This window comes from Kogia breviceps, chromosome 9 (assembly GCF_026419965.1).
Source record: "Kogia breviceps isolate mKogBre1 chromosome 9, mKogBre1 haplotype 1, whole genome shotgun sequence".
Lineage (NCBI taxonomy): Eukaryota > Metazoa > Chordata > Mammalia > Artiodactyla > Physeteridae > Kogia > Kogia breviceps.
Window position 1 is genome coordinate 32,338,039 of NC_081318.1, and position 21,424 is coordinate 32,359,462.

The window sequence follows — 21,424 nt, forward strand, 5'->3', positions numbered from 1 at the left end:
GACACACGATATTTTCCTACAGTAATAAATAGAATGCAATCTTAAGGGTTAGTTTGGAGTTGAGAAGGCAGTGTAACCTTGATAGGGGTGGTCAGATTTTATGGTACCATTTTCTTTAGAACTGCATCTAAGAGGGAACCAGTGTGCTGGCCGGGAATCACACAGGTGTACGCAACATCTGTGTGGGCCCTAATGTTTCTCTCCACACCAACAACATAATTCATAATTCATAATTCAACCTGGCTAATATCCCCGAAGGTTTCCCCCCTCCCAGTTTTAACATATCATAAAAATAGCTAGTGCCATAAAAAGTCAACATTTCAAATGTAAAAATTTTTATACAAATATAATTCATAATATAATCATTCTTAAAATACAGCCATTTATATGAGTTTGAAACATTATTAAAATAAATATTTCCTAGAGAAAATTTCATTTGCATCACAAAATTACAAAACAGAAGCATATAAAACGAATTCATGATTGACTCTACTTCAGTGTGTCCATTTATCTCTCCTGCTCAGTATATACAGTATGAAGTGCACATAGGTAGCCTGAAAACACACCACATCACCCTCTCAATACCTAGATCTTTGAATTTCATGTACATCTACCTGTAGCGCCCACAGCCTATCTGCCTACACACTCTACCTGGAGCTTCTGTGTGATGAAGGGTTTTCCTACACCAATTTGCATTAAAGCGTTTTTCCAGCCATCCTTCACTCAGAAGTCTTATGAGCTTGTTACTTTCTGGAAGCAGACATCTTCACTTCCAAATCAAGGGAGCTACATGCTGGTTCCCTACATGGGACTGTAACAGCCCATTTCCCAGATAAGGGATGTTTTCTGATTTATTTGCATTTGGGTATTGCTGAATGGTACTAACCCTGATTTCCAAGATCAGGAAGTTCTGTCTCCTGACTGATACTTAGGTGTTGTGTGGTGCATATTTTGATGGGCTGTCTTGTGACTCTCACAGCATTCCAACTTGCTTGGAAACGGGGCAGTCTGAATCCTTAACAGGACAATATAGCTGTGTTTTTAAATATCGTGAAGAAAGTGGAGAAAAAGGTATATAAACATATACAAGCCACTAAAGTTTCCAGTTATCGTTACTTAATTGTATCTCTAAGTAGTATGATTACAGTTCTTCTTCAATAATTCAAATGAGTAAGTTTCACCAAACAATAAGTTGAAGAATTAAGCTGGCTGACGTTTACAGCCACCTTTCCAATGACGACCAAAAGGAAAAGTTTTCAGGAAAAGCTGGCTTGTGATTACAAATGGTAAACCTTCAAGGATTTGAAGTACCTGTCACACGGTTTGACCATTGCCAGGAAGCCATTCATCCAGGGAACATCCTTAATTCCTCTGACCAGAAGTTTTCCTTTTTTAAAAAAACATCATTCATCCTTGTTTTCTGAGGCAGAAACTCTTTTTTTTTTTCTTCAACTTCACGCGTGAATGTCCCAGGCAAACCTTTGTTCTGCTCTCTAAAGCCTTGTTTCTTGCACCTCTTCTTCCGTCTCCTCCTTCAGGGCAGCGATTCTGGACTGAGACCTCTGCTTGCTCGAGTTCCGGTGGGGGAGGAGCTTCAAGCGGACTGCGGGGCTGATCGCCTGCCGGAAGAGGCTCTTCTCGCTCAGCAGCCTCTGGATGGAGTCGTACTGCCGCACTCTATTCTCCTCTATGACCTAGGGAAGTGGCCGTTAGTGGGATCTCGGACAAGGAGGCAGGGCGGACCAAAGCAAGGCAAGAAGGGCACAGGCTCAGAGGATGAGGAAAGCCAGAAAGAACACACAGCGAGCGTCCAGAGGCTTGCAGTCTGAACAGTCAGGGAGAGCTCGTTTCACTGCCGAGTCCTCGTGCTTTATGGAGCTTCTACCATTTGTGAAATTAGCTGTAATTTTTTACTTAGAAGCTGGGAGATTGCTTTTTTTTAAAATTGGTATAGTACTGAACAATGTGCTTCTTCAGAGAACTTTAGAGGAACTAAGGGGGCTTTGAAAACAAGAACTATTCATGTTAGATCCCGTATGTATTAACCTTACAAATGAGTGTTAAGTCCACAGCACCATAAAGAGTTGAACCACGTCAACAGTGGGTTTGAAGCTTAACAATTTCAAATTGGTCAGGATGTGCCTGAGTTACTGTGCATCCTTCACACGTTCAAGCTGTGCCTGACCATAGCTGGGCAAGAGGTTGTGAGTCGGCCCCTAACTTGTCACTCGAAGCTTAGTAATAATAATGGTAATAACAATCCTTCAGTAAGGAAAGCATTTACCTCCAGAAGCCTGAAAAGCCTTAACAGAAATGATGTGATACATCATCCTCAGGATTTCCTTGTGGCTAAACCCAAAGGAATTTGTAAACATCACTTGAAAGAATCTGTGACAGTTTTGAAACCACAATGAGAAGGTGGTTGGGAGACGCACTAAGCTGAGTTCCAAATAATGGCTAGAAAAATGAAATAAACCTTTCAACTACTGCATTAAAACCACACATCAGGTTGCAAGACAATCCAGGCCTGTCCTGGACCCCATCCATGGGAGATTTAGTTACTGAAAGCATCAGGACTTAGTCTTTTTCATGACTTGATCCCCAAATAAAAGAAGCAAAAAGTATAGATGTTCCAATTTATGAATGTAATTTAGTAACAAGCTGCTATTTTACATTTGCTGAATTCCAACCTCAACTCGTTGCACAGGTCCAAGTGAGAAACTTGGGCAGGTATTTTGAGTAAAGCTGGATAGCTGTGAGCTTGTACATTGCTGTGACTTGCAGGAACCAGCACATATCAGATGGTTATCAAGGATCAAAGGAGAGATGAAATCTTAGGTAAATTAGAAACACTCACCAAAAATCGTTGACATTCCAACATTGCCTCTATCCTGTGTTCAGAGAGGATTACTGTGCAATCAGCAAATGCTTGTTTTAGGGTTCTTCGAATGATTTGGTATGTTCTAGCAAAGAAAAGAGTACCACATATAACATCACAGAACTTTAATAATCTGTCTCTATCCTTGATAACATACCTATTCTTCTGTCAATTTAATTCCTTAAATTACTTATCTTTCCTTGAATCCTTTTAACAGAATGTTGCAATAGAGTCAGCTACAATCAGTTTTCCAACCACAGGGCAGATTCTAAGTTTTCATAAATAAATAGGACAAATATTTGGGAAAAAATTTCACAGTTTGAAAAAAGTTTCCCAAATAAGTATATTTTTCATTATGTAGCATCAATAGTAGTTCTTTATTTTGTGCTATAAATATTTCCTATATTATAAATGGGATAGTAAGGAAAACCATAAGGACCCAAGTATGCCTATGTAACTAAATATTTTATCACATGGCAATAAAGGGGAAGAGTTTGTATGAAATTGCAAAATTACACTTAGAAGAGAACACATAGCTCTTATACTAGGAAATAAGCACTTGTGCTCATGTCAAATAGTAACTTTTCCACTGGGCAATTATTTCGTATCTAGAAGGTAGTCTTCTGCTTGCAGACATGACAGCCTGATAGAAATTTATGTCAATATGAAGTATGTCTCAATGATTCTTTTCCCCCTATGTTATTAACTAGCAGGAATTCTGAAACTCACATTGGATCCAAATGAGCACTGGGTTCATCAAGCAGCAAGATCTTTGCTTTACTGAGAACGGATCTGGCCAGGCACATCAGCTGCTTGTGGCCGTGGCTTAGGACACAACCCCCATCCACAAGGACAAAATCAAGCTTCCCAGGAAACTGCTCTATCACAGATCTGAGTCCAACCTGCAGAAAAGAAAGAGGAAAAACACTGGGCTTAGGAGGGGTAGTTCACATACTACAGGGTTAAAAACACTTAAGAGGCTGATAATCTGAAAAGACAGGAGTTCTAAAAGTTTAAATTTCATAACAACCTCTTACCATTCCTGCTATTTGGCTTTAACTGAAAAAAAGACTATGTATAAACTTGGCAGCTCTAAAGCATCAGTCTACAGACTGTTTTAGCTCTGTACTTTTCCTTTCACGAGGGTTTCAGTGAGTGCCTATTCTATGCCAGGTCCTCCAATAGGGATTAAAGAGATGATAAATGGTCCATGGGTCCTGAAAAGCTCAGGGTTTATAAATACATATACAGATAATTATAACACAATTGAATACATGCTAGAAAAGATAATATGTATAGAATGCAGTTACTTACTCTATCACGACAGATTCTTTTATGCTACCTTCCATTCTCTACTCTGTAATAACAGAGCATGAAAGGCAGCAATAAAAATCAACTGAGGAGCCATTTAAAACCACATATGGCAATGCACTACTCATCTCTTTAATTCATAAAAACTGACTTTAAGAAAGTCACGAAACTATGAAGTAAAAATAACTGGAGTTAAAATAGTGGTGTATTAATGGAGATTTAAAGGTGCTTAAATATTGGGGTGGAATATGAGAATTATGTTAGGGTCAATGGCTTATTTTTTTAAGCTAGATAGGAAAAATAAATAGGTTGAAAAAGCAAATGAGATAGAAATAAGATAAAAAAAAAACCTTGCCTCATATCACTTATTCAAATAAATGTGCATTGACATATATATTTTTGCCAAGAGTTGCTGAGTGTTTGAGACCTAAAGAGATACAGAGATGATTATATTCTGCTAATGGGAAGTCTGGGATTTAGTACTGGGAGGTAAGATGTGTTCCCACCTACCTGTAATACAGGCAGAATGAGATAATGGCCTTCAGACAGACTCTCATGAGTTCAGTGATGAATTTGGAGATGGCCTACATCACTGTGTTTGTTCAATAAATATTAACTGTGCCCAGGATATGGATTGCAGCCAATACTCCTTTCCTTGAGTGGATTTCTCATTAAAGCAACCTCACTTTGTGGGAATTCATTAATGTTTGAAAAGAGTTTCTGAGATGGTAGGGAAAGTAAACATATTAATTAGACAAGGGGGACTATTCTCATGTATCCTGGAAGACTCAAACATAAAACTAATTTTGGATCTAGACAGCTGAGAATGTGAATAAGGGCTCCTGGGTGAGGAACTGGAGCACATGTGTTTTTTCTCTCTTCAACGTTTGCTTTTTATTGGCTTCAGCCTGTGAACCTGCTACATCTCTCCCTTCCTAAAACAAAAACCCCTCACTTGCCTTCAGATTCTCCTTTAGCTATTATTTATTTAACAGATCTTTATTGGAGTATAATTGCTTCACAATACTGTGTTAGTTTCTGTTGTACAACAAAGTGAATCAGCCATATGCATATATATGTCCCCATATCCCCTCCCTCTTGAGCCTCCCTCCCAACCTCCCTATCCCACCCCTCTAGGTCATCACAAAGCACTGAGCTAATCTCCCTGTGCTATGCTGCTGCTTCCCACTAGCTAACCATTTTAAATTTGGTAGTGTATATATGTCGATGCTACTCTCACTTTGCTCCAGCTTCCCCCTCCCCTCCTGTGTCCTCAAGTTCATTCTCTATGTCTATGTCTTTATTCCTGCCACTAGGTTCGTCAGTACCATTTTTTTTTTAGTCCATATATATGCATTAGCATACGGTATTTTCTCTTTCTGACTTATTTCACTCTGTATGACAGACTCTAGGTTCAGACTCATCCACCTCACTACAAATAACTCAATTTTGTTTCTTTTATGGCTGAGTAATATTCCATTGTATATATGTGCCATGTCTTTATCCATTCATCTGTTGATGGACACTTAGGTTGCTTCCATGACCTGGCTATTGTAAATAGTGCTGCAATGAACATTGTGGTATATGTCACTTTTTGAATTATGGTTTTCTCAGGGTATATGCCCAGTAGTGGGGTTGCTGGGTTGTATGGTAGTTCTATTTTTAGTTTTTTAAGGAACCTCTATACTGTTCTCCATAGTGGCTGTATCAATTTACATTCCCACCAACAGTGCAAGAGGGTTCTCTTTTCTCCACACCCTCTCCAGCAGCATTTATTGTTTATAGATTTTTTGATGATGGCCATTCTGACTGGTGTGAGGTGATACCTCATTGGAGTTTTGATTTGCATTTCTCTAATAATTAGTGATGTTGAGCATCCTTTCACGTGCCTCTTGGCCATCTGTATGTTTTCTTTGGTGAAATGTCTATTTAGGTCTTCTGCTCATTTTTTTAATTGGATTGTTTGTCTTTTTGATATTGAGCTCCATGAGCTGTTCGTATATTTTGGAGATTAATCCTTTGTCCGTTGCTTCATTTGCAAATATATTCTCCCATTCTGAGGGTTGTCTTTTTGTCTTGTTTATGGTTTCTTTTGCTGTGCAAAAGGTTTTAAGTCTAATTAGGTCCCATTGGTTTATTTTTGTTTTTATTTTCATTACTCTAGGAGGTGGGTCAAAAAAGATCTTGTTGTGGTTTACATCAAAGAATGTTTTTCCTATGTTTTCCTCTAAGAGTTTTATAGTGTCTGGTCTTACATTTAGGTCTTTAATCCATTTGGAGTTTATTTTTGTGTATGGTGTTAGGGAGTGTTCTAATTTCATTCTTTTACATGTAGCTGCCCAGTTTTTCCAGCACCACTTATTGAAGAGGCTGCCTTTTCTCCATTTTATGTTCTTGCCTCCTTTGTCATAAATTAGGTGACCATATGTGTGTGGGTTTATCTCTGGGTTTTCTATCCTGTACCATTGATCTATATTTCTGTTTTTGTGCCAGTACCATACTATCTTGATTACTGTAGCTTTGTAGTATAATTTGACATCAGGGAGCCTGATTCCTCTAGCTCTGTTTTTCTTTCTCAAGATGGCTTTGGCTATTTGGGGTCTTTTGTATTTCCATATGAACTGTAAAATTTTTTGTTCTAATTCTGTGAAGAATGACATTGGTAGTTTGATAGGGACTGCACTGAATCTGTAGATTGCTTTGGGTAGTATAGTCATTTTCACAATATTGATTCTTCCAATCCAAGAACATGGTATATTTCTCCATCTGTTTAGGTCATCTTTGATTTCTTTCATCAGTGTTTTACAGTTTTCTGAGTACAAGTCTTTTGCCTCCTTAGGCAGGTTTATTCCTGGGTATTTTATTCTTTTTGCTGTGATGGTAAATGGGATTGCTTCCTTAATTTTTCTTTTTGATTTTTCGTTGTTAGTATATAGGAATGCCAGAGATTTCTGTGCATTAATTTTATATCCTGCAACCTTACCAAATTCATTGATTAGTTTTAGTAGTTTTCTGGTGGCATCTTTAGCATTTTCCATGTATAGTATCATGTCATCTGCAAACAGTGACAGTTTTACTTCTTCTTTCCCAATTTGTATTCCTTTTATTTCTTTTTCCTCTCTGATTGCCGTGGCCAGGACTTCCAAAACTATGTTGAATAAGAATGGTGAGAGTGGACATCCTTGTCTCGTTCCCAATCTTAGTGGAAATGTTTTCAGTTTTTCACCATTGAGTATGATGTTTGCTGTGGGTTTGTCATATATGGCCTTTATTATGTTGAGGTAGGTCCCTCTATGCCCATTTTCTGGAGAGTTTTTATCGTAAATGGGTGTCGAATTTTGTCAAAAGCTTTTTCTGCATCTATTGAGATGATCATATGGTTTTTATTCCTTAATTCTTTAATACAGTGTATCACATTGATTGATTTGAGTATATTGAAGAATCCTTGCATCCCTGGGATAAATCCCACTTGGTCATGGTGTATGATCGTTTTAATATGTTGTTGGATTCTGTTTGCTAGTATTTTGTTAAGGATTTTTGCATCTATGTTCATCAGAGATACTGGTCTATAATTTTTGTGTGTGTGTGATATCTTTTTCTGCTTTTGGTATCAGGGTTATGGTGGCTTCATAGAATGAATTTGGGAGTGTTCCTCCCTCTGCAATTTTTTGGAAGAGTTTGCGAAGGATCGGTGTTAGCTCTTCTCTAAATGTTTGGTAGAATTCACCTGTGAAGCCATCTGGTCCTGGACTTTTGTTTGTTGGAAGATTTTAAATTACAGTTTCAATTTCATTACTTCTGCACACAGGCTTTTTCTAGTCGCAGCTAGTGGGGGCTACTCTTTATTTCAGTGCATGGTCTTCTATTGTTGCAGAGCATGGGCTCTAGGTGTGCTGGCTTCAGTAGTTATGGCGTGCAGGCTCCATAGTTGTGGCTCATGGGCTTAGCTGCTCCGTGGCATGTGGGATCTTCCCGGACCAGGGCTCAAACCCATGTCCCCTGCATTGGCACATGGATTCTTAACCACTGTGCCACCAGGGAAGCCCTAGCTATTATTTAATGTCTCCCCCTTTCCTCATCTAGAAATCTTAAATAATGAGTGTGTATCTGTTGTCTCTACTGCCTGAGACCATAGAACCTTTTTTCCCTTCTTCAAACATCTATTCCTTGCCTTATGAGAAAACACACCCTCTATGGACATTTCTTCTTATTATCACATGTAGGTAATTCTCCCTCTTTCTGTCCCTTGAATATTAGTTTTCCTCATTGCCAACTCTCCAAATGCTCCTTCTGAGATCTCATTCATGCTCAGAGAATCGACTACCACCGATAAGTGAATGATTGTTCATCTTTATCTCCAGCCCTGGACCTCTTCCAAATACTTCTTAATCTTCCATCTCCGTGCCAGCCCTATTACAACAACCCTAGGCCAGGCCATTATTGTCTCTTAAGCTACATACTGTAATCTCAAGTTGATTTGTCACCCGACAACCCCACAGGGATCCTTCTAAAATATAGGTTTGACCCCATCATTTCTCTGTTTTAAATCCTATGGTGGCTCTCCTGCTGACAGAATAACTGAACTCTCTCACATGGCAGATAAGGCATCCAGAATCGAGTCCCTTCCACTTTTACTTCCAGCAGCACTAAACACTCAGCTTGTAGTTCCCTATACACCTTGACCTTCTCAGGTTTGTGCCATTGCTTAGCTGGGAGCACCATTCCAAATACTCCTGATCATCCTCTAGGGCAGTCAGGCACATAGTCACAGAAGTATGGGTGCAAGTTCCCCCTGTTAGACTGTTGGCTTCCTGAGGGTAAAGACATGCGTGTGCTCTTTAGCTCAGTACCAATGCCAGACACGTTGTCAGCCTCAACACATCCATTCATTTGCTCAACAAATGTGTACTGAGCCCCTGGAATGCTGCCCAAACAAAACAAACACAGTTTTGATGAATGACAAATAAATCCAATTTAAGGAAGAATGACAAATGGTAAATGAATGAGTGTTGGTTTTAGCTCCCCCAATATGGAGTGTGATCTAAAACCAGTCACTTCACCTGACGGTGTGCCTCCATTTTCTCATCTTTGAGACTCTATAAACCCCCTTAAAAACAAATTATAAAATAAGAAGTTCTTTAACACTGATAGGTCAGTATTTCCTTTCAGATCAATCAGAAATACTTGAGAATTTTTCTTAAGTCAAATTAAACATCAAGAAAAGTACTGATGAAAGACTGGAGCTATGAAGTCACACAGAAGTGGCTTTAAGTCTGCACTCCACCACTTGTTGGCTGATGCTGCCATATGTGTTACTGGAAGTCTCACTTAGCTCACTGGAAAAAAATGGAGAAAATACTAGGATAGACTTCAAAGGTTTGTAATGGGGATTAAATGGGATAATTTGTGGAAAGAGCTTGCCACAGAGTGTAGCTTGTGGTAAGCACCTAATCCACCCTAACTATTAGTATTGTTAGAGCCTGGGAAATCCCAAGACATGGGCCTGGCCACTGAAACGTTTCCCTGGTATGACAGTATGATTTGTAAGATTTTCCCTTTACAAGTTGCCTTGGAAAGCAAATTAGCAGAAAGTGTCACAATACTAGTAATTTACATCATGCTTAGTAACAAGGTTGAGACTTTGGTAAGAACGTTGCAGCATGTAGTCTCCCTTTAGATTCACACTAATCATACTCTAGTTTCCTAAGGCCATAGGGGGAAAGCTACTTTAGTATGTTATACTTTGTACTTTCTTGTGATAGAGAGCTGAGCAAAGTGTGTGTTCTTACCCAAATGAAACTATTTCTTAACACAAGTAAATAAGTACCTAAATATATAGCACTGTCAATATTTAGAGAAGAAAGCTGTATAAAATGAGTGACAGAGACACAGACCAATCTAGGGTGCATTTTGCCACATTCCTATCTCAACTGTTTTACTCACTCTCAAGTATAGTAAAAATCTTTAAAAATCATATTCACTGGAGAAAGGTCAACATAAGTTAGTAAAACTTTAAATTTGAAGTCAGTGAATACTTAACAAATGTATTAATTACCTATTTTCTGCCAGATATTGTGATAGGCTTTGGAGAGAAAATGGGAAGCAAGATAGACTAGTAATTGGTTTTTAAAAGATATAAAGTTCTTGTTACCAAGTCCGTGTGCTGATAAGAATGGCTTAAATTAACCTCGTGATTGTTTGGGTGCTTAGTCATGTATTCCTTAATAGACTCTTAACGAGAGTTTATTAAATTCTAGGCACTATGGCAGACCTGGGAATTCAAAGATGAATAACACAAGGCTCTGCCTTGAAGGAACTCATGACTCAGACAGGGAGAAAAATAATAAGTGGGAAATTACTGTTAAAAGAGAAAAGAGCTATGGGGGGAAAAAGACTTAAAGGGAACTTGCTAAAGAGATCATCTAATTTAGTGATCTGTAACAGCAGAATTCTTTAAAAATAAATATATATATGTATATACACACATATACATATATATTCCCAATATAATGTTATTTACCCTATTGTCACAAACCACTTTTCAACAGATTAAAAAAAATACAAACTTTAGATTAGCTCGGTCCAAACTAAGGTGAATTTTAATTATTGGATTCTAAACATTTCTAAGTATTTTCATTCCAACTTAGCATTACAAATAAATCAAAGCATCAAAAGTTTGTGGATATAAAGAACTTTGGGAAGAAAGAATTTGCCAGCTTTATGCGGTTGAGCTAATAAATCATATGTATTTCAAAACTGCTATTTACAAAGAAGAAATTTTATTTTGTGACATATCAAACTAAAAAAATGTATTACAGTCTGTAAAGGACCAGGCATTTTCTTCAAAGTGTTGACTTTTGCTATTGCTGCACTCTGGAATGTTATTATAGAGCAAGAGTTTGCTCTTGTGATAAGGAAACGTGAAAAAAAAAATCAGAAAAGTGAACGGTGGTTGGACTGGGCAGTTATAAAAATAGACTCTGTCAACTCCTTTAGACACTCCTTTTGCTATTCTGCAGGTTTTCCAGGGCAAATTTTCACTTTAAAAGGCCACTATTTCTGTTATTTTGTTTGCCCTCTAAAATAGCTTACCTGACTATCGATGTGTAAGGAAGGAAACGATTTTCTAAGTAATCTAAAAAGCAAATAATTACCAAAAAGTCTTCCTTCTAAAAGCATTCTAAACCATTCTAGAACCAACAGATATGCTGCTTGGATGACACTGGGTAACACAGACTGTGGTGAAGGAGTCTGAGATTATGGACACCGCTGGGAAAGCTCACTGTGGCAAAAGAGCCTGTGAACCAGAAATCAAGGGAGACAGCTGTTTCTGCACCCACCACCCATCTTAGCCAAGTCCCTCCGATGTCTCAGGGCCCAGTGTCCTCATTGCTAATGGTGATACCCGTTGTGTGTCAATCACAAGGTTACCTGCATGATACATTACACATGAACCATTTATTTATTCATTTAAATAAATGAATCAGATCATTCATTCATTCACTCATCCAATCAACGTTTATTGAACACCGTCCACATGCCCAACACTACTCTAAGCAAGGAAATACCACAGTGAATATCTCTGCTCTCAAGGAACTTACAAGCTGGTGGAGGACATGGACAAGTTAAGAGGTAAATCTCTTTCCCGTGTGAAGAAAGTTGTGAAAGGGGTGGAGGTATAGGATACACGTAGGAGGGGCTCCTCCCTCACACCTGGAGCATCAGGGCAGGTTTCTGGGAAGAAGTGATGTGTAAGGAGAGGCCTGAATGATGAGGAGGAGCAGGCAGTGAAGGACTGGGGGGTGTCCCAGGCACAGAGTGTGCGAAAAGACCTCTGGAGAACAGACAGCACATGGTGCCTTAGAGGAACCAAAGGAATTCAGTGTAGCTGGATCCTGGTAAGCAGAGGCAGTTGGGGAGGGAGTTTAGAGAGGCAGGCAAAGATGAAATCATGAAGGACGTTACAAGCCACCTTGAGCAGTGTGGACTTTGTCCAACGGGCAATAAGGAGCCTTAAGAAGGGGAGAAACAAGTGCTCAGATGCAAGGCTGCAAAGAACAGAATGAACTGTAGGGAGCCAGTAAGAGAGACACTGGACAGGAGCCTGTTTCTAAAATCCACATGAGAATTAGTAGTGGTGTGAGATGGGGATGGAGAAAAGTGAGTATATCCTAGAGTTTTGCAGGAGACAGTCTTGACAGGGCTTGAAATGTGAAGACAGGTGGAGAAGCTGGGAGTCAAGGATGAGACCCAGGTCTTGGCTTTGGGCAACGAGAAGCTGGTGATGCCATCCACTGGAATTGGAAATGCAGGACACTTGTGTGGGTGGGGCAGCTAAGAGACTCACTTGTGGACATAAGATGCCTGTCCATGCTGAGATGTCAGGTAGGGAGCTCTGGGGACAGGTGGATTTGGGAGTCATCAGCACAGAAGTATTAGTTAGAGCTAATAGGATGCATGATATTTCCCAGGAAGAGTAAGTAAAGGAAGACAACAGTTAGGATTCTGGCAAGCAACAACATTTAAGAGATGGCCAGGTAAAGACCTCATGAAAACATGATTATAATAGCTAACATTTACTTACTACCTATTATGTGCCAGGCCTTAGGCTGGGCCCATTATACATATTAGCCTGAAAATGTACAGCAATGCTACCAATTTATTAGACCACAATGTTAGGGGTCAACTTTTTGTTTCCTCAAGATTCAGCCTCCTTTGAAATTCTCTTTGGTCTACACAGCTGGTAAAGTCAGTGCTCCTGTGGAGAGGCTATCTGGTCCTGAGTGGTTTGGGAAGGGGAAAATTAGATCTCTGTAGTTCTGGGTCTTAGAAACTCTTTCCCTCCCTTGGACTTGCTTTAAATTCATCCATAGAATTATAAGGCATACAGTGCCAAGATGAAGGTATGGGCCTAGGGCACAAAGGGTAAGGAAGCTGCTTTGGCCAGTTTTGCTTCCAAGTCTTAGAGCTTGTAACTAAGCATGTTCCTCATGGCTTCACACAATTCAGTCCAGATCTGCAAAGATAAGGTTTCACACTGGAGTGCGGGGCCCAATCCAAGGTAGGAATAGAGTGTTTCTTGGCCTGACATTGTCATCGTGCACACTTTTGATTTCTGTTTCAGGGAAAGGGGAATTACAAAGAATTGGGATAAGATTCAAGTGTTTGGCTCTCTACTGTTACTCAATTCATTTCCCTCTAGAGAAACAAGTCATACCAAGGTCACAGAGAGGACTAGATGAAATGAAATTCAATCTCAGTTTGACCTGGACAACCCTGGTTTACACCTTTTGTCCCATTATCTTGTCCAGGTGAGAAATTGACCCCTCCCCAAATGGTCCTGTTTGGGCAAAGTATGTGATCAACCATATAGGACTAAAGTCCAGACCCCACCACTTGTAAACCAATGCCTTTTCTGCTTCTCTGGGATGTTGCTTTTTTTGTCTGTGCTCCATTCTCAGGCCTCCTCAACAAAAATTTATCACTACTACTCAAACACATGACATTACTGTAAGGACAGCAGCTCATCTCTGGTTTTGAACAGCAAATTATTTTTAAAAGGATCAGTAAAAAGATATACCTAAGTCTGAGTTGATCAAATAAAAATCTAAACAGGTAAAATTTCTGCATATATTGGCATTTAAAATCTTAACCATGTCTTCTAAAATTTTAGATTATTTTTATGATCCCGATTTCCTGTAAACTTTATTGTGACTTGGCAATACTTGCAGATTTTATAAAGTCTAATGTCTTCCTTTCAAAGTTTCTCTCCCACCACACTGTGTTCCTATAGTTCATTCTCTGAACTCACATCAAAGACCTTAAAATGTGTCACTTGCAATTTAGTTAATGTTTTCTTTAAAACCCCTGTTTGTTCGGTAATAAGGAAACTTTGATAATGAAGACGGTTAATCTAAGTGCATTTTATTAGGGGCATATTAAGGTTAGACACTCAATGGGTAAGTGTTTAACACTCACAGGCATTTCAAAGGTTCTGGCAAGATCTACTCTGAAGGGAGGAAGCAAAGGAAAGAACATTTGAGATAAACAGAATTGGGCTTTACAAGGACCAAATATGTCAGAGATAGTGGAATAAAGCTGTTCTCTGAGAAGACCTTTGCATCTCAATGTTCTTACGTCCCATAATTGTAGTCTGCCACCATCCAGAGCTTTGGACATAAACCTCAAGTTTAGTAAACTGGAACAATTTATGTTCTCCTTTTCTTAAATATAACGCCTGTATTTCAAGAATTATCAGTTAACAGCTAGGGTGTCTGTTAAGGGAACCAAGAATCCCACTCTAGCTCTCCCCCAGCCCTAAATTCCTTAACCACCTGGTGGGTAAATACAGGGTATTATTTAGGCATTTAGATTCCATTTTAATCCATGTATTTCCTATGGTGTCCTAATGACCTCAAGGAATAGAGTCTGCCACACCTAGGTCATGTGGTATTTTGGCTGGAGGTGCTCATAGCCAAAGCCTCTGAAGGCAGTTGATTTCTGGTGACTTCCAGAGAAGATTGTAGCCATCTTCAGGTGTTCTAGGATGATCGTTAACCTTTTGTGCTAAACCTATGCTTCCCAGAGAAGTATATCATGTCAAACCAAAGCCTCCTTCTTATGCTGGGAAAGTTTCAGAACCCAGACAGGGAGTAGATGAGAAGGTGTGGACAGATGCTCCTCTGTATCGGGAATAATCCTGGTGTGCTATAGGTGTCTGGGTCTCTCCTAGTTCATGTCTCAGTGATGCGCATTTGGGAAGAAGGCCAAAGTATACTATCTCTGGGGCCTGATGGTCGGAGACTTACTACTGAGGAAAGGGCTAGGTCTAATCCAAAAAACTTGGTGCTCGGGGTATAGTAGAGTTTTCCATTTAAAGTTATCCCCACACACATGCACATACATGCACAAAAGTGTATAAAATTATCTCAGCTGTGATAACCACTCTTGTGCGTACGAGCAACTTTTTGCAAAATTACTTCAGTGAGCATCCTTACCTCATCAGCAACTTTCCATATTTCCTGATCACTCCACTGCCCATAAGGATCCAAGTTTTTTCTAAATGTTCCATAAAAGATGAATACTTTCTATAGCAATAAAAAAAGAAGAAAGCATGAATAACCTAAATAACTTTGTATATTTCCCTCATTTTATTGTGAAATATTCCAAACAGAAAAAAATATTTTAAAAAAATAGCACAACAAACATCCATGTACTTACCATCCAGTTTTCTTAAATTTTTATATTTGCTTTGTATCTTTTTTAAGAAATAAAATATTACAGCTACATTTGAAGCCCCTTGTTAACACTTATCTAATCACAATGTCCTTAGAATAAAGAAATTGAGATCACTATAAGTTGTGGGAAATAAAATTTTTTTATTCCTAGTAATAGTCCTTACTATGAACAAATATAATATAAAACTAAAGTTAAAAATTATAAGTTTATGAGTTATAATTAACTTGTTAGAAGAAATTCCTATTTTGTTCATGTATTTTCCTTGGATTTCTTTTATGATCCTAGCTTCCTCAGGGATTCTGAAACTCTATGAATTTACAGACACTCAAACACATGTGTTCATATGGTCTATAAACCAAGGCATACTTCTACTTATACAACCAGACAGACACAGGAGAGTGTCACGACTTAGAAATCAGTGAAAGAACGAGAATCAAATATTTGTTTAACTGAATGCATGACACAGAAGGGAAGGGAGGCAGATGAGCTGGATCCTGCTGAGGTAGCAAAATGACAATCAAATTTCCTGTAAGGAGCACTGCACAACTTATCACCCCTACTTGCTACATCACTGTCTACTTAGGTCTGCCTATATGAATACAAAACTTTTTTAAAAGAAAATCACTGTCTCACTGGGAAATGCTGATGCAACAATAAAAATAATAATTAGGTCTCTCTCTCTCTCTCTCTCTGTACACATGGGTGAACTGAAAAATACTTTTGATGTAACATTCAGAAAATTTTTTTCTTTACCATTTTTCTTTTGCCTTTGGTTAATAACATTCAGTCAGGAGAATTGAGAACTAAATTCTTTGAAGCTTTAGTTTTCACTAATTGCCTTAGGCTAAGAGAGAATGCTCAGTGCCCAACTGGTCTGTGAGGAACTGCACAAGGTAAGTCAGCCCTAGATGAATGGTGTTTGTGCCTCTCAGGCAGAAGGAGAGTATCCTCATCATGGCAGCCAAGTTCAAGGAGAGTCACATTAGAAACCTCATTCCCCGGGGCATAATTTATGGCTTAAAGAACAAAGTTGTGGCCAAATATCACAGGAACCCTCTGGAGAAGGCAACAAGACTTATGCTGGTATTTCTTAATCTGCATCAAATCACGTTCCTAAGGGATGCTTCTATTGCTTTACAGAAGTGAATATAAGAGACAAATATATGACTCATAAGAGATGATGGATATACTTGTACATCCTCCTCCAAGCTTCCAAGTAAATGAAAGTTATGTCCAAATAAGCTAAAGAGAGCAGACAAAGTGTGCTCTCAGGAGATTCTGATAAACTAAAGAGAATTAAATAAGAAGTGGCTCTGAGAAAGCCAGTCAATGTATTATTGAAGCAATTAGGTTTATTTGGTATCTAAAGTTCAAAGGCTTGCCAATGGAATTTTGCCATTTACTGTTTTTCACATGTTTTCTTTTAATATTATGTTTCTTTATATAAAAGCTTCTAGCATTATTGAGAAACATAGGAAATAACAACTGTGAGGGTTTACCAAGTATAAGCCAATGTATTAATAACTTCACTAAAGTTATCTCCACGGGGAACTCAGAGGCCAGAACACAGAGCTCCGGTCTATGGCAGGCTTACCATGTGCCAAGTAAGGCTCTTTACATGTGTTATCTCTTTTTATCTTCATATCAACCTAATGAAATAGATCTTATTGTACATGAAGAAATCACAGCTGGGAGAAGTTACGTGACTTGCCCAGGGTTACTTAGCTAGTAGTTATAGAGCTGGAATTCAAACCTAATAGTGTTTGTCTCCAAACCTGTGCTCCTCATAAGCATAGCAAAATGCCTCAAGTTCTGGGCAGACCAGTTTTTATTCCTATCTGGAGCTCAAGAAAGATTAAAGGCTGAGCAGGTGCAGCCCATTGGGTCCATAAAAAGCCCATCAGTGCTCAGCTGCATAGTCATAATCCAAGCACTGCTATCCATCCCTCTGGTCACAGGCTCAGTTCCTGCACTGGGAGTGGAGATTTTAGCTTCCTGTTCCTATTCACGACCTGATTTGAAGGCTTTTATATGGGGTACAGTGTCCTTGTAACTTTCAAAGAGACTTAACACATCCAATGGAAGAGCACAATAGGAAATTTTACTTTGGCCAATTGGAAAAGGCCATCATTCTGGAGGACCATGTAGAGGCCAAAGATGTCATAACATCAAAGCAGACACAGAAGTTATAAAGGCAAGGTGCCTTGCTAAGATGCTGTGGCAATGCAGCTCTGGCCTGGTAGGTATACCTATGAACAGGAACCCAATCTCTTTGAGCCTTAGTGTTATTGTAAAATGGGGAGATGCTGCCTTTCTTCTCAAATCTGCTCTAACTTTGGGCTTTCCCATTTTGATACATGGCACCTTCGTTTTATCAATCCACAACCTTTGGAGTCATCCATGACTTATCTTTCTTCCTGATCCTCCCAAAAGGAACCGATCATCAGTCCTGTGGATTGTTTTCCCCAATATATCTCAAATCCATTTGTTTCTCTATCTCTATGGCCACCACATAGTTCAAGCCACCAGTATCTTTCTCTGAACACTGTAAGAACCTCCTAATTGGTTTCCTTCCTTTCACTCTTGCCTCCCTCCCAGTCCACTCTCATTTAGCAACCAAAGTAATCACCACAAGTGTCAGTTGCATCATGTCATTAACCTTTTAAAAAACTGTCAGTGGCCTTCCATTACATTCAGAGGAAAATGTAAAACCCTAAGATGGCCTACAGACCCTGCGTGATGCAGCCTCTTCCACTTCATATGTCTCATTTAGTACCCTTGGCTACTCCACTCCCTTTTTCACTCCAGCCTCCAGCCACCTGGGTTTCCTTTACTTCCTCAGTTCACTTCACACATTCTGTCCTCCTTGCCTGGGAATCTCATCCCCTACCTTCTTCCTATGGCCAACTACATCCTTCAGGTCTCAAGTTCAATGTCACTTCCTCAGAGAATCTCTCTTGATTCTTAACACCGAATAAGGTCGTCCAGTAGGATACGGCTTATAGTGAATGTTAAAATTACATATGCATTTGTGAGCATTTTGTTTTTAATGTCTATCTCCTCTCCTAGACCATAACTTTGCTGTGTACCCTGTCATTAGCACACAGGCTTTACCTAGTATATGTTCAGTAAACACTACCTGAATAAATGGGCTGATGTGAACATAAGAAGTAAAATTATGAAACATCATAGTCACAGTTCAGCACATACTATTTTTCTTCCTTTTGAAAGAATAGCTACCACAACCCAGAGTTTTTAAATGAATAGCACTAACAGCCCATTAAAACTTTGATGTTTGTAATTGCTTGAGAAATGGTATGCCTAACTTTTCACAGTAGCCTGATAATTTATACGTAATAAATGTATGGCAATATACTATACATTAATTTTATTTAAAATAGATACATATTCAAAATTACACAGGAGGAAAGTTTTTGTTGAAACTAGACATCCAGAAGTTTTAGATGCAGTGGATTTGATACCATTCAGAAATTCTTTAGGTCTTTTGTTTACAGTTTATTGTCTAGCATTAAAATAATACTTTAATTTTAACTTTAAAGAAAAATTAAGTGAACGAACTGGTTCGGTTAAAATTCAGTTTCATATAATTAATCAAACATTCCATTCTTGTCTGACAAATAGTATCTGGCACTCATTTGCTTTGAGGGGTGCCAGTGGGTGTCCCATTGTTTTCTATACTATTGGAAACAGTGTTTCTACAAACTCATCTCTAAAGCTGAGAGGTCCTTGGAGGTCACCTATGTCCTTTTCCTGTTGTATGGATGAGACAGCCAGGTCCTAAGAAGTTATATGGTTTGGCCAAGGAGGCACAGTCTGATTGTGCAGCAAGAAATACGCTGGAAATTATATATCACAATGATCTCCCTTTCAAGAAACTGTTCACCGGTAGGAAAATTAGGATGTGCAAATATTTGATATTTATGTAATGTAATCATGTATGTACGCTACAAAGAACAATTCTTGGGGTTCAAGGAAGAACAAAGAGAGCACCATTGTTCGCCACCTGACTCATCTCTTCCCTGAAGCTGACTCCTCAACCGCTCAGCTCAGTGGCGATGGCTGAGCCTGTGTGGGGCGTTCAGGGCTGGCCACGCATCACAGCAACAGGCATTATGCTTTAGCCTTGGAGGTCAGATGAAAAACAAAAAAGCATTTGTCTTCTGTGGCTATTGAGCGTAGTATAAATTACATAAGTGGGAGGAATGACTCCTTATCCTTAAGTATATAGTGTTGTTTTGTTTTGGCTCAGAAGGGGGGAAAATATATATATACACCCATATATACACAATATGTATATAAATACACATACAATGTACAGTTTTATTAAAATGTGGCCCAAATGTTTATAAGCATCAAAGTGACTGTGATCTTGCCTTTTGGCAATGTTTGCGAAACTTTACTATACATTGAATTTGTACAATAAAAATTCAACCAATATGAACAAATGGAGATCCTAAGGTTGGATTTCAGAATGTCTAAAAATAAATGCTGCTTTGCTTTTAGGAACAAAAACGAGGTGAATTTTATTAGTCAAATTTGAAATTGCATAAGGTTATATGAAAAGAAAACCCAGACACTGGTAGAACCACAGTGTAAAAGAGAGCAAGCATTTAGTGACTCAGCAGAAAAATATACATCTTGAATTCCTACCATGTAACCTACTGTATGTGCTATATAAGAGATAGAAAAATCAGTAAGGGAAAAAAAAATCTATGTTTAATTTAGCATTGCTACTCTATTCTTGCTAGATTTCTTTGATTGTTGATGATTTTGTCTTTACATCTTGCTTCCTTAACTAGTATATCTACCAAGTGTTTATAATACTGAGTGGAAATTAAACAAATACACAGATAATTCCAATATAAGACATAGAGAAGTACCAGGAGAGATTTGTAAACAAAGTTCTAGATCCCATCTGGGATTGGGATGTGGGAGTGGAGAGCTGCGGTTAGAGTCAGGGTTAACAGGGAAAGGGAGGGAGTCAGAAAAGGCCATCTGGCAGAGTTTAACATCTGAGATGCCAAAGTGACTCCAGTGAAGGAAGATCATCTCAGACAGAGGAAGTGCGCGGACAGAGGAAATGAGCGAGAAAAGTGAGGTATATCTCACGGCACAGTAAGTCCAGCTTGACTAAAACTTAAAGGTGCCCAGTTATGAGGAGTGGTGGATCTGACTGGACAGGTTGGGTTGGGACCAGATTATCAGGGACCTAAACCACAAATGGAAGAATCTGGATGTTATTCAGTGAAGAAAGGGGTGTCCTAGAAGGTTTTTGACGTGGCAAATCACAGAGTTGAAATGCTACTGTAAAAAGTTGAAATCTGTGTGCAACATGAAATAGAGAATTCCAAAGAATAACGTGAGAAAAGCACAGCAGTGGGAGTAAAAGAAGGAAGGCTACGGTGTTCTGCTACGGAAGTTCTGCGGTGGAAGTAGCAATGACAGAGCTTGGAGCTGGATTCTTGCTCATCATTAGCCACGGCACTCCATCACTATACTTAATTACCTATGCTTAATTTATCATTTTGGCTTCTTACTCTGATCTCTGACTTAAGGCAATGAGTTCCCACTGAAAGCTCATGGGTGGGATTGGGACTTCAGTATCTTTTACATAAGTGTGGAATCTATGGTACTTATTATCATTTAAAGCATATGGAAGTAGTTTAATAACAAATTATTGTTAATTATTGTGAAATTGAATGTGAACTGCTGCACTCACAGTTTCATTGTTCAGCTCTACAGATACATGATTTGGCCCTATCTGATATCTCTGATAGCAAAAGATGCTCCAGCTCTGGGGGGAGTCTTATGCAGGTATGGATTATTTTCAGATCATAAAGTCTTACTGCAGGAATAGGCCTAGTCATTCCCCAATTATAGTTTGCAGCCTTTCAAATTTGTAATTGAGGCTTTAAAATAAATTGAAACTTATTTTTCTGTTTTTCATGAATTAAGTGATTAACAAGATTCAAGGCG

At 38.8% G+C, this 21,424-nt stretch overlaps 1 protein-coding gene across 1 annotated transcript in view; it reads right to left on the minus strand.

Annotated features, from left to right (window-relative positions):
- Window positions 1-1,493: 1,493 nt before the first annotated feature.
- The window catches only part of CFTR (CF transmembrane conductance regulator), a 189,501-nt gene continuing 169,570 nt past the window's right edge, over window positions 1,494-21,424 (minus strand). Inside the window, exons 24-27 of the mRNA XM_067041634.1 lie at window positions 15,187-15,276; window positions 3,608-3,780; window positions 2,858-2,963; window positions 1,494-1,694 (exon numbers count right to left, since the gene is read on the minus strand). Coding sequence (XP_066897735.1) covers window positions 1,494-1,694; window positions 2,858-2,963; window positions 3,608-3,780; window positions 15,187-15,276 — 570 coding nt within the window. The remainder of the gene's footprint in view (window positions 1,695-2,857; window positions 2,964-3,607; window positions 3,781-15,186; window positions 15,277-21,424) is intronic.